This window comes from Lagenorhynchus albirostris, chromosome 3 (genome assembly GCF_949774975.1).
Source record: "Lagenorhynchus albirostris chromosome 3, mLagAlb1.1, whole genome shotgun sequence".
Lineage (NCBI taxonomy): Eukaryota > Metazoa > Chordata > Mammalia > Artiodactyla > Delphinidae > Lagenorhynchus > Lagenorhynchus albirostris.
Genome location: NC_083097.1, coordinates 20203772 through 20215869, shown reverse-complemented (window position 1 = coordinate 20215869; position 12098 = coordinate 20203772). Strand labels below are relative to the sequence as shown.

Sequence of the window (12098 nt, the reverse complement as noted above, 5' to 3'; positions counted from 1 at the left end):
TTGATTAAAATGTATCTTGGTGTGTTTTTCCTAGGGTTTATCCTGTTTGGGACTCCCTGTGCTTACTGGACTTGGGTGACTATTTCCTTTCCCCTATTAGGGAGGTTTTCAACTATAATCTCTTCAAATATTTTCTCAGACTCTTTCTTTTTCTCTTCTTCTTCTGGCACCCCTATAATTCAAATGTTGGTGAGTTTAGTGTTGTCCCAGAGGTCTCTGAGATTATCTTCAATTCTTTTCATTCTTTTTTCTTTATTCTGCTCCTTGGCAGTTATTTCCATCATTTTGTCTTCCAGCTCACTTATTCATTCTTCTGCCTCAGTTATTCTTTTATTGATTCCTTCTAGTGTATTTTTCATTTCAGTTATTGTGTTGTTCATCTCTGTTTGTTGTTTATTTCTTCTTGATCTTTGTTAGACATTTGTTGTATTTTCTCAATCCATGCCTCCATTCTATTTCCGAGATTCCAGATCATCTTTACTATCATTACTCTGAATTCTTTTTCAAGTAGTTTGCCTATTTCCTCTTCATTTATTTAGTCTTGTAGGTTTTACCTTGCTTCTTCATCTGTGACATACTTTTTTGCCATGTGATTTTTTTTCTTTTTTTACGAGTGGGATGTGTTCCTGTCTTATTGGTTGTTTGGTCTGAGGCTTCCAACACTGGAGTTTGTTGGCTGTTGGGTAGAGTTGGGTCATGGTGCTGAGATGAGGACCACTGTGAGACCTCACTTCGATGAATATTCCCTCTGGTCTGAGGTTCTCTGTTAGTCCAGTGTTTCAGACTCAGAGCTCCCACTGCAGGAGCTTTGGCCTGACCCCTGGCTCATGAACCAAAATCCCACAAGCAATGTGGGGTGGCAATAAAAAAAAAAAAAGGAGAACAATAACAAAGTAAAAAATAAAATTAGACTAGGAAACTAACAGATATGTTAGAAAGAATATGAAAATAAAAATATAGATGAAACAACTGGAGGGTACAACAGTACCACAATAGTAAAAAAGAGGAGGAGGGAAAAGAAAAAAAAAGTGAGGGGGAGACCTTGGCTGTGGAGGGTGGGGCCTAAGCAAGGGCGAGGTTTGGGCAGTGGTCAGGGCCTATGCTTAGGACCCACAAACTAGGAAAGGCCCTGGGGCTGTGGGAGGTGGAGCTTACGCTCAAGGAAGAGAAGGGGCCCAGGTGTGCCCCCCACCCCTGGTCTCAGAGGACAGGGGACCTTACCTTGGAGCCCAACAGGCTTCCTGGGCTTGAGTGGGCAGGGTAAATGCCCTCTGCTCCTCTTCCACTCCTCCCAGAGGGCCCCTCCCACCTGCCTCTCCTGATGTCCCTGGTCTCAGGGGCATCAATCCTGTCTGACCTCCACTTCTCCTCCCCCCTCAGTCCCCCACGTCTTACCAGTTCACTTGGTGTTTCCTCCTGTCTCCTTGGGCTTCAGGGTCCCCCAACGCAGGTGGCAGGTGCCCTACTTGTGGGGAGATGCTAACTCAGCATCTTCCCACACTGCCATCTTAGAGGGTTCTTCCTGAAGTTGAATTTTAAATAGAAGATGTTTACTTCCATCAAGTACCAGGAACACTAAAAACACTTTTAAGTAATGCTTAGTTTGACAATTATTTATGAGGTATATCGGTTTGCTTGTTTGTTTTACGTTTTCATGAAGTATGTAATAACAACAAGAAAATATAAGTTGTACCACTTTAACACATTACAAGGACTTTAAAAATATTTTGCATTCACATGCATGATCCTTGAATTTTGTGCTCATATATGTACATGTTCAAGAGAGATTATTCACATATATAAATATATATACATAGTATTTATGTTTTTCTAAACAAAATATTGTTGAGTTCTTGTTTATGGTTTATAAAAATAGTATCACACCATATATAATTTTCTGAAATTTGTCTTTTTCCACTTAATATGATGCAACTAAGATTCATCCACATTTTTTCTGATGTAACTATAGCTCATGGTTTTCAATTTTGGATTATGTTGGGATGTGTGATAATGTAACAATTTATTTACCTATTCTCGTGCTGTTTGACATTTGGTTCCCTTCCTCTTTTTTTTTTTTTTTTAACTTTACAAACAATAATTCCGTGTTTAACTTTACATAACTTTACAAACAATGGCATTTCTGCAGCTATTTTCCTCATGCACATTGCTGGATATTATTTATGCTAATATTTAACAACATATAATCCTGTTATGGGTTGAATTGAGTCCCCCCCAAAATATGCTTTTAAGTCCTAACCCACAGTATTTCAGAATGTGACCTTATGTGGAAATAGGGTCTTTAGAGGTGATCAAGTTAAAAGGAGATCATTAGGGTTGGGACCCTTTTCCAATATGACTGATATCCTTAAAAAAGGGGGCAATTTGGATACACAGAGAGACACACACTAAGGGAGTATAATGTGAACATACAGGGAAAAAAATGGCCATATAACTAGAATGATGCATCTACAAGTCAAGGAATACCAAGGATTGCTGGCAAACACTAGAACCTATAGAACGGAAAGAAGGATCTTCTCTAGAGCTGTCAAGGAGAGAATGGCCCTGCCAGATACATAGATTTCAGACTTCTAGCCTTCAAAACTGTAAGACAATAAATTTCTACTCTTTAAAACCACCTAGATTTTTGTACTTTGTCATAGTAACCCAGGAAATGAAAATTTCCCAAAATCATTGTGTCAAATTTAACACCAATCAGCTCTGCATAATAGTTCCTCTTAGACCACATACTTTTTACAGTTGGTTTTGTCAGTCTTTATTTTTGTTAGTTTAGTAGGTGTAAAATGATATCACATCATGTCCTTAATTTAATTTGCATTGCTTAAGATCCAGTATATTTCTCTATGTTTATTTGTCTTTCTTGTTTATTCTACTGTAAACCCTTTTCCATTTACATCCTTGACTAAATTTTCTACTAGCTTATATGCATACATCTGTATGTATGTATATGTGTGTGTATACTCCAACAGGCATTTGGCATGTTGTTCTGTATCTTATGGCACCTGACTCCATCATTTTTCTTCCTTTGTGTCTTTATGAGCCAAGTATTTACAACTGCATTTTCATTGAGCTATGTAATACATCTTTCCAGGGCTATTAATGTCTCTCACTTTTGGAAAAGGCACTTGAGGGAGAAAGGTATGAGGAGAGGTAGTGAGGAAGGGTCCTCCCAGTATCATAATCTCAGTGGTTTTCTTGTCCACATAGATTCTCCATGAAGTATTGGCTTGGCCAAAAATTTCGTTCGGATTTTTCTGTAAGATCTTAGGGAAAAACATGAACGAGCTTTTTGGCCAAATAATTGTAGCCTGCCTTGTGAGCCTTCACCCCTTGTGTTGTGGAGGCCACAGTGTCATCTTTCTCCCCTAGTGGCTAAAGTTGCTTATATCTGTAAAAATAGAGTTCTTCCAGATCATCCAAATCCACACAATGAATGCAAAATGTCATAAAGCATGGCTTGTGTCTAGATCACCCTTCCACTGAATGCAAAACACTTATTGTGGAGACTATTTGCTGTTGTGTAACTACCCTGAAGATAGCTTGGAGTTTGATATGTATTCTTCTTGCTTCAATAGGCCATAAAAATAAGGATCAATTTTTGAAAATGGCAAATATCTTCAGACCAAAAGTGAGCTTCAGTTTTCTACTTACTTCTCTAGGTTCTCATTTTCCATTCAATTTGGAGCTTATACTTTTTTAATACCTTCAAATGTGTATCTCTATCTCTGTGATCCACAGAGATAGTATTGTTTTTCAGCTAAAAAGTTCAACAGAATTAAGTTACATTTCCAGAAACCTAATCTGATTTTATGTGTTTTAATCAACTAAATAATTATTTTCTTCTCAAGGATCAAATTTTCAAAATGCTGTACAGTAGAAGCAAGTTGATTGGGTTCTTTGTACTTTTCTATGATCCCAATAATGTCTGATACCTCATTTAACTTCTATCTCAAGGAATTCTAATTTCACTTTCCTTTCTATTCCTCAGACAGTAAATCTCCAAGAAGAATTTGTTTATATTATAGAAAAACACTGTATTAGTGACCAGTGTTTGGCCATTAGGGTTTTGTTTTTTTCTAGTGGAATGGAATTCTAGGCCTTTTTCAGTGACTGTGATTAAAACAAAAATGTGCAACTACTTTACAAGTATGAATTTATAAATAAAGATTTGTGTATTCAGTTCTAATATTACAGTGTTTCTATTTAAATATTTTTATTCTATTGTACTACAGGGTTTTCTCTTATGCTGAAAAGCCTTAAATACTAATATTTTAAATCATAACACTCTAAATTCCTTTGAAGTTTACAGATATTTTATTTCTAAAACAAAGATCAATTAATATGTTAACAGGCAATAACTTACTGTTATTTAAATTTTTATATCAAAAACATAATTAGACTTACATTTCAAATACAAATAGCTTCCTTTTGCCTTTTTTGACATATTTGCATGTTATGAAAGATGAGTTGCTCCATTTACTAAAATTTTGACTACTACACTATATTAAAAAAATCATGGTTCTTTCTTCACTAAAAGAAGTCAGGGCTCAACTTGGAGACATGGTTGATTTCAGGGCTTGGGCAGGGAAAATATAAGATGAACCCACAACATTTTGTGATGCTGGGAATTGAGGAAGTACTTCCCCCCCAAAAAAAGTAAATAAATAATGGAGGCATGTTGAAAAGACACCAGAACCAACCTAGAAGATCACCCAATGACCAAGCCTGTAAGAACTTGCACAAAATAATAAATAGCCATATTATTAGATTATAACACATAGAATAAAATAAATGTCCTTACTGATATAAATAAATAAGTAAGGGAGAAAGGGCAGCTTTTTCTTACAGAAGAATTCCAATTAATATATGTGGAAATAATGAAGAAAATAGAAGATCACCATTAGAAGCACCATTAGAAAGAAAATAGAAGATCACCATTAATGGTGCATTAGAATAATTGTACCATTAATTATTGCAAGGAAGATCATTGATTGATTATAAAATTAATGAGCAGACTTTTGAGGAAAAATAGGATATTTGCATAATCTTGAAGTATATTTCCCAAAATATATACTAATTATAAAGAAAAAATATTTACTTAACAAATGAAAAAGACTGGCAGAAACACCTTCTTAACCAAGAGATCAAGGTTAATATCAACAGTCATAAGACATATTTGCATCCAATGCTACACTGAAAACAGATCACTCTTATGATATCCTTGACAAAAAAAAAGAAATGCATGACCTCGATCTAATCATGAGAAAATATGAGACAGACCTAATTTTAAAGATTATTTATAAAATAACTGACCAGTATTCTTTAAAGGTGTCAAGGTCATAGGAAGCACGGAAATACTGAAGAACTCTCACAGATTGGAGGAAAATAAATAGGCATGACAACTAAATACAAAGTAGGATCTCTGAAAAGACTTTAATGGAATAGCTGGTGAAATTAAAACAAAGTCTGGATTTTGTTAATAGTAAAGTGATTAGAATAGTGTTTCTCACATACTAAACTTTATACTATATAGGAGATTATGAATTAAAAATTTAAAATGAACTTGCTAAATATTATACAGTCAGGTATGGTACAGCTTGAGTTTTAACCCACACTATATAACCACTGGACTTTTCTTGTCTGGTTTTGGTATCAAGGGCATACAGTACTGATCTCACATAATGAGTTGGAAAACAGTCCTCATTTTTCTTTTCTCCAGAAGACTTTGCACATAAAGCTGTAAGTTACTTTCTTTAAGTAGAATCATTTTCTCTTCACCACATATTTGAGTTCCTTTTAATTTTTTTTCCAATTTTTTTGTCTCCCAATTTGTATTTTATTTGAACCATCAGTTGCATAGAAGTTTTTCTTAATTCTTCTAAATTTTCAAGAATATGAGTATTTGGGGGATTATCTTTTTTGTTTTAACCTCTATCTTAATTGTATCCTGGTCAGAGAATTTAGTAGATACTGATTTATTAAAATGTATTCAAATTTGTCTAATAACTTAATACTTGATCAAATTGGGTTCAATGTTTCATGCCTGCTTGAAAAGAATCTATATTCTCTAGATGGTGCATACAGGTTTTATATATATAAATGTCAGTTGAAACGTCCATATTATTTGCATTTATTTTGTTAAGTATTCCATGTATTTATAATGTTTCTAGTCTGGTTGACTGATCATTTATTGAAAAAACTTATTTTTGGCTGTATTCCACATATACTCTAGGTTTGAGAATAGATAAGCATGGTACTAAAGATTTTTTTTTAAACCCGGATTTTATAAGACATTATAAACCAAATGAAGAAATTAAGAATTTATTCTAACATCAATAAAAAGTGCTTTCAGTAGAGAAGTTAAATCATTTCTGTCTTTTAGAAAGGCTACTTCGGCTCCAGTGTAATAAATCAATTCATTGAGATGCTACTTCTCTAACATTTAATATTTAAAAGAAAGTTGTTGAAGTAAGTAGGCTAGAGTTGATGATGTTCTGAGGTAGAAGCATAGTGAAAATAAATGTATATCAAAAGAAAGAGCTAGAGGTTGCCAGGCAACGCATTGTGTAGAAAATCTTTCATGAGGGAGAAAAGTGTATTAAATTGAAGAAGAAAAGCATATTTTAAAAACCTAAAGGAGACCTAAACCTAAAGGAGTGTTATGGAGACTATTAATTAAGGGAGGGAATGACAATAAAAAGGAGCCAATCTGTGGAGGGCCAGCCTCTGTATGTTTTATTTTAAGTACAAAGAGAGCTATCAAATGGTTTTGAAGTTCTGAATAATTATTGATTAAATTATTGTTTTCGAAGGGATAATATGGATGCAGTGTGTACTGAGAGTAGCTGAGATTTGAGTGGATTTGGCCAAGAATAGCACCTGGTAGACTAGTTAGGCAGCTTCTCAGTTATCCAATATAAGAATAAGTATGGGGCTTCCCTGGTGGTGCAGTGGTTGCAAGTCCACCTGCCGATGCACGGGGAAAAGGGTTCGTGCCCCGGTCCGGGAAGATCCCACATGCCGCGGAACGGCTGGGCCAGTGAGCCATGGCCGCTGAGCCTGCACGTCCGGAGCCTGCGTGTCCGGAGCCTGTGCTCCACAACAGGAGAGGCCACAGCAGTGAGAGGCCCGCGTACCGCAAAAAAAAAAAAAAAAAAGAGAGAGAATAAGTATGAGGCTTCCCTGGTGGCGCAGTGGTTGGGGGTCCGCCTGCCGATGCAGGGGACACGGGTTCGTGCCCCGGTCTGGGAAGATCCCACATGCCGCGGAGCGGCTGGGTCTGTGGGCTGTGTCCACTAGGCCTGCGCGTCCGGAGCCTGTGCTCCACGGCGGGAGAGGCCACGGCAGTGGGAGGCCAGCGTACCGCAAAAAAAAAAAAAAAAAAAAAAGAATAAGTATGTAGAGGCTGCTACATTCAAAGAAATACAATGGGAATATAAAGGTGAAAAAATACAAAGTCTTCCCTGTCATGTATCAATACAACATCCTCATGGTACATACAAATAAACAAGTAAATAATATGGTACACACAAATAAACAAGTAAATAATATAATGCCTAACAGTGACAAGGGATATGAAGAGTTTTGGGGAGTGGTCTTCTCAATAAAGTTGTTTTCAGTAAGGTTATTGGTGAAAGCTTCTGAGGGGTCAGAGTTGAGCAATCACCTGCAGGAAGAAAGTGAATGAGCCATCTGAATATCTAGGAACAGCTGTTTCTAGCAGAAGAAATAACAAAGGCAAAGAGAGCCAACAAGACAGTAGCTAAGGAATGAATTGAGAGCTGCATTCAACAATGTGTTACCAGAGATTAATAGAGAGAAAAAATGTACAAAAAGAATTAAAAAGTACGCATTAAGAGACTAACCAGAATGTGGTAGAAACTGTCTTAATGATGTCTCCTAGAAAAGGACTTTTCAAACTGAGCAGATATAGATGCCTGTATTAGTTTGTTAGGGTTGCCATAACAAAGTACCACATACTGTATGGTTTAAACAATAGACATTTCTTTTCTCACAGTTCTGGAAGCTGGAAGCCCAAGATCAAGGTGGTTTCTTCTGAGGCCTCTCATTGACGTGTAGATGGCCATCTTCTCCCTGTCTTCACATGGGCTTTCCTCTGTGCCTGTCTGTGTCCAAATTAGGACAACTAGTCATGTTAGATTAGGGCTCACCCTAATGTTCTCATTTAACCTTAATTACCTCTCTAAAGACGTTATCTTCTAGTACAGTCATATTTTGAGGTAGTGAATGGGGGTTAGGGGTTCAACATAGGAATTTTGAGGGCCATAGCCCCCTAAACACTCAGCACATAATAGACTCATTTTCTCAGATTTGATAAATTGTGTTATGGTTATTTGAGGTTCATGGAGGGGGGAAGAATTTTATGTGAGGGAAATAGTATGTGAACTATAGAGATATAGGAAATTAATTTTTGACAAGAAGGCTTTGAAAAGTCCAGTTTGGTGCAGATCTTTCCTGGAAGTGGCTAACAGAAAGACACATTAGGAAAGATATAGTCAGGCAAGAGCATGACTAGTTAAGAGGTCTGGACTTTATTATGTATATTAAGGAGAATTACTTAAGGTTTATGAGCAAGAAGGTGCTCTAACCAGAAGTGTCCCTCAGGTCGATTAATCTGTCAGTAGCATGTGGTTTATGATCAGGTACTAAAATATAAATCTCATTAGCAGGAGAGGTTGTTCATGCTGAAGCACGAGTAGGTGTACCAGGGGCTTAGATAAATTCTTGTTTTGCTCTGAAATGTAAGGGAATTGGTCAGAATTTAGTGTTTTTACACTGACACTGTGAAGGGCATCTTTGTATTTCTCCCACAGAGTATCCTTTGTGTCTCCTGTCACAAATAGAAGTGGGATTCTTCCCCACTATGGCTGATTTCATGGAATTTTGTAATGTTCTGCCCTGCAGCTGAAATAAACTGAGTAGTAAATAACTAAAAACAACAAAAGAAAAACAATTTTCAAATATGTTCACTGCAATATATAAATATTCACAGTATATTCTGTGATTTGTTGTGACTGTATAAACACACACAGGTACATATGTGCACTCAAAGCTGATATCTAGTTACTTGTGCAAATGCAAAAACAGACAACATGCTCATTTTTAAAAACAGAACTCTTGATACAATTAGAGATTGGGTCTCACTATTTATAATAGGCACAGACCAAATCTCCCAGATTTCCACTTTTTCTGTTCCTAGACTTTATATTATCCATGTTGTCTGTATTCAACTTATTAGTCAACATCTAATGTAGAGTTTAAGATTTATAATATTCTCTCATACACATTTTACCTTAGAATACTCTATGGAGAAATCTCTTTCTCTCTCTCTTCTTTCCTGTAATCTTTACAGACACCATCCATCTTCGAGTTCTTGAATCCTCCCCAGTTGGCACATCCATTGGAAGTGTAAAAGCAACTGATGCTGATACTGGGAAAAATGCTGAAGTAGAATACCGAATTATTGATGGTGATGGGATTGATATGTTTGACATCAGAACTGAGAAGGACACACAGGAAGGCATCATCACTGTGAAAAAGGTGCAGAACATCAATAGAAATAATCATCTGACTGTTTAGGAAGTAGGGATTTCGATATGTATTATCCACTCATGCTCTGTCCATTAAGAAATATCCCTACCATGTTCCAATGTAAATGCATAAGTAGGGCTTCCGTGGTGGCGCAGTGGTTGAGAGTCCGCCTGCCGATGCAGCGGACACGGGTTCGTGCCCCGGTCTGGGAAGATCCCACATGCCGCGGAGCGGCTGGGCCCGTGAGCCATGGCCGCTGAGCCTGCGCGTCCGGAGCCTGTGCTCCGCAACGGGAGAGGCCACAAGAGTGAGAGGCCCGAGTACCGCAAAAAAAAAAAAAAAAAAAAAAAGCATAAGTATGAGAGACGTAAAGCCAAAGATCTCCTTGAATGTTTTGACCAAATGTTTTTGTTAATTAAAACATGAAACCTGACATTTTACAAAATTTAAAAGGCAAGTTAATATACATGTGATTGTATTTCTGAGCCACGTTAATAAAAGCCCCTTATTAACATCGCTTCCTTAAAAAAATAGTTGATAACTAATAATAGTAATATATCATCACAGTTGGAGGCATAAAAAGTAACATGCCATCTATCCAGATGTATGAAGCAATAATTAGAGTTGCTAATAAAAAGAGACAGCATGGATTGGAAAATAATTTCATTGTTCACATTTTCCCTTCTGCTACATAAATTAAACTTTTCTGCTAACATATGCTCAGTGATATGATTTAAAGGTAACTAGTTTTTTATTGTACATTCAGTACCATCCTTATAAGAGAAAATAAGGCCCAGTAAAATGTATGTCCTAATGAAATGTCCTGAACACTCTATTTGCATAAAGTAACCGTCAGTTAATCACGGAACTCTCCTCAGAGTCTATTGCGAAGTTCAAGGTACACAACCACTTTTAAACAGACAATGACCAGCAAAGGAGTGACCTACTGAATATTTAAGTTCCTGTTTGTTTCATAATGTAACCTAATTACCAATTAGCTATCAAAATTTTTCTCTTTACCCAAGGTTTTTCTTATTTTCAATGTTTCATATAACTGCTGAAAAGTTTTGTATTAGTCTTAAAATTTCATCAAGTTTATGTAGTGCCATGAGCCTGTTGAATGGAATGGATGTATCACAACATATATTTTAAAAGATTACTGAATTTTTTACTTAGAAAAACTTAGCAGTAGCCAACAGCTCAGCACACATACGTACACACAAACACACACACAATCCACCAGGCCATGTTTTGTAATGAGTTTCCACTATATGAGACAGGTCTTAATATCCTTTTCAATTTTTCTAAGATTTAAAATCTCATTTTCCTATGTTCTGAAGTACTACATTTTAAGTACATAAGAAGTAAAAATTGAATTCTACCTGATGTGTAAAGATTATATATTTTTATTAATTTTAATTATTTACAGTTTATAAACAACTTGACAACTCAACTAGGCTTTAAAAATCATACTGTAACTTGGAAGGAACATATAATTTAATTTCCCTCAATCTAATTTGATGATTTATTTACTTAATTATTTTTAATACAGCCACTTGACTATGAGAGCCGAAGGCTTTACACTCTGAAGGTTGAAGCAGAAAATACCCATGTGGATCCACGTTTTTATTACCTAGGACCATTTAAAGATACGGCAATTGTGAAAATCTCTATTGAAGACGTGGACGAACCACCTGTTTTCAGCAGATCCTCCTATCTGTTTGAGGTTCATGAAGATATTGAAGTGGGTACAATCATTGGTACTGTGATGGCAAGGGACCCAGATTCTACTTCTAGCCCCATTAGGTAATTATGCTTATGCTTAGGATGAAAAGAAAGGGAATTGAAGTAAATGTAGAGAGCATGAGATTCTATTTAAAGCGTTTAATGCATTAAAAGATAGAGCTGTGCTGGGCTTCCTTGGTGGCGCAGTGGTTGAGAGTCCGCTTGTCGATGCAGCGGACACGAGAGGACATGGGTTCGTGCCCCGGTCCGGGAAGGTCCCACATGCCGCGGAGCGGCTAGCCCAGTGAGCCATGGCCGCTGAGCCTGTGCGTCTGGAACCTGTCCTCCGCAACGGGAAAGGCCACAACAGTGAGAGGCCCGCATACCGCAAAAAAAAAAAAAAAAAAAAAAAAAGGATAGAGCTGTGCATATGTTGGGTGAGCACAAGTATTTAAAATAAGTTGTCTGTGTTCTGGGCCAGGGTATGCACACATTTCATAGTTTGATTCCATTTTAATCATGCCAGTTACTGAAATTTGGCTTGTATCATCTGCCTGGCTCTTTAAGATATTTGTTGTTCTGAGGCCTGGTACAGATAAAGGGGACTATTTCAGCTGTGCATCTGCAATGTAACAAAATCAATTTCTCTGTGCTTTTGGGTTCTTAAATAATATGAGGTTGAGAGGAGTTTTAATAATTAAAAATTATATAATCATAACAATGTTACAATGTAGTTATGATTTTAGAAACTTCTATATCCTACCAGCAAAGGGGGAAGTTTTTTTGGTGTTCTTTTGGCTATA

The 12098-nt window shown here is 36.6% G+C and overlaps 1 protein-coding gene across 2 annotated transcripts in view; it reads left to right on the top strand.

The window, feature by feature from the left end:
- The window catches only part of LOC132517991 (cadherin-10), a 123662-nt gene that overhangs the window by 88477 nt on the left and 23087 nt on the right, over window positions 1–12098 (top strand). For both annotated transcript variants that reach the window (XM_060146004.1, XM_060146003.1), the window contains exons 5-6: window positions 9392–9579; window positions 11123–11376. In XM_060146004.1, the coding sequence (XP_060001987.1) occupies window positions 9392–9579; window positions 11123–11376 (442 nt within the window). The remainder of the gene's footprint in view (window positions 1–9391; window positions 9580–11122; window positions 11377–12098) is intronic.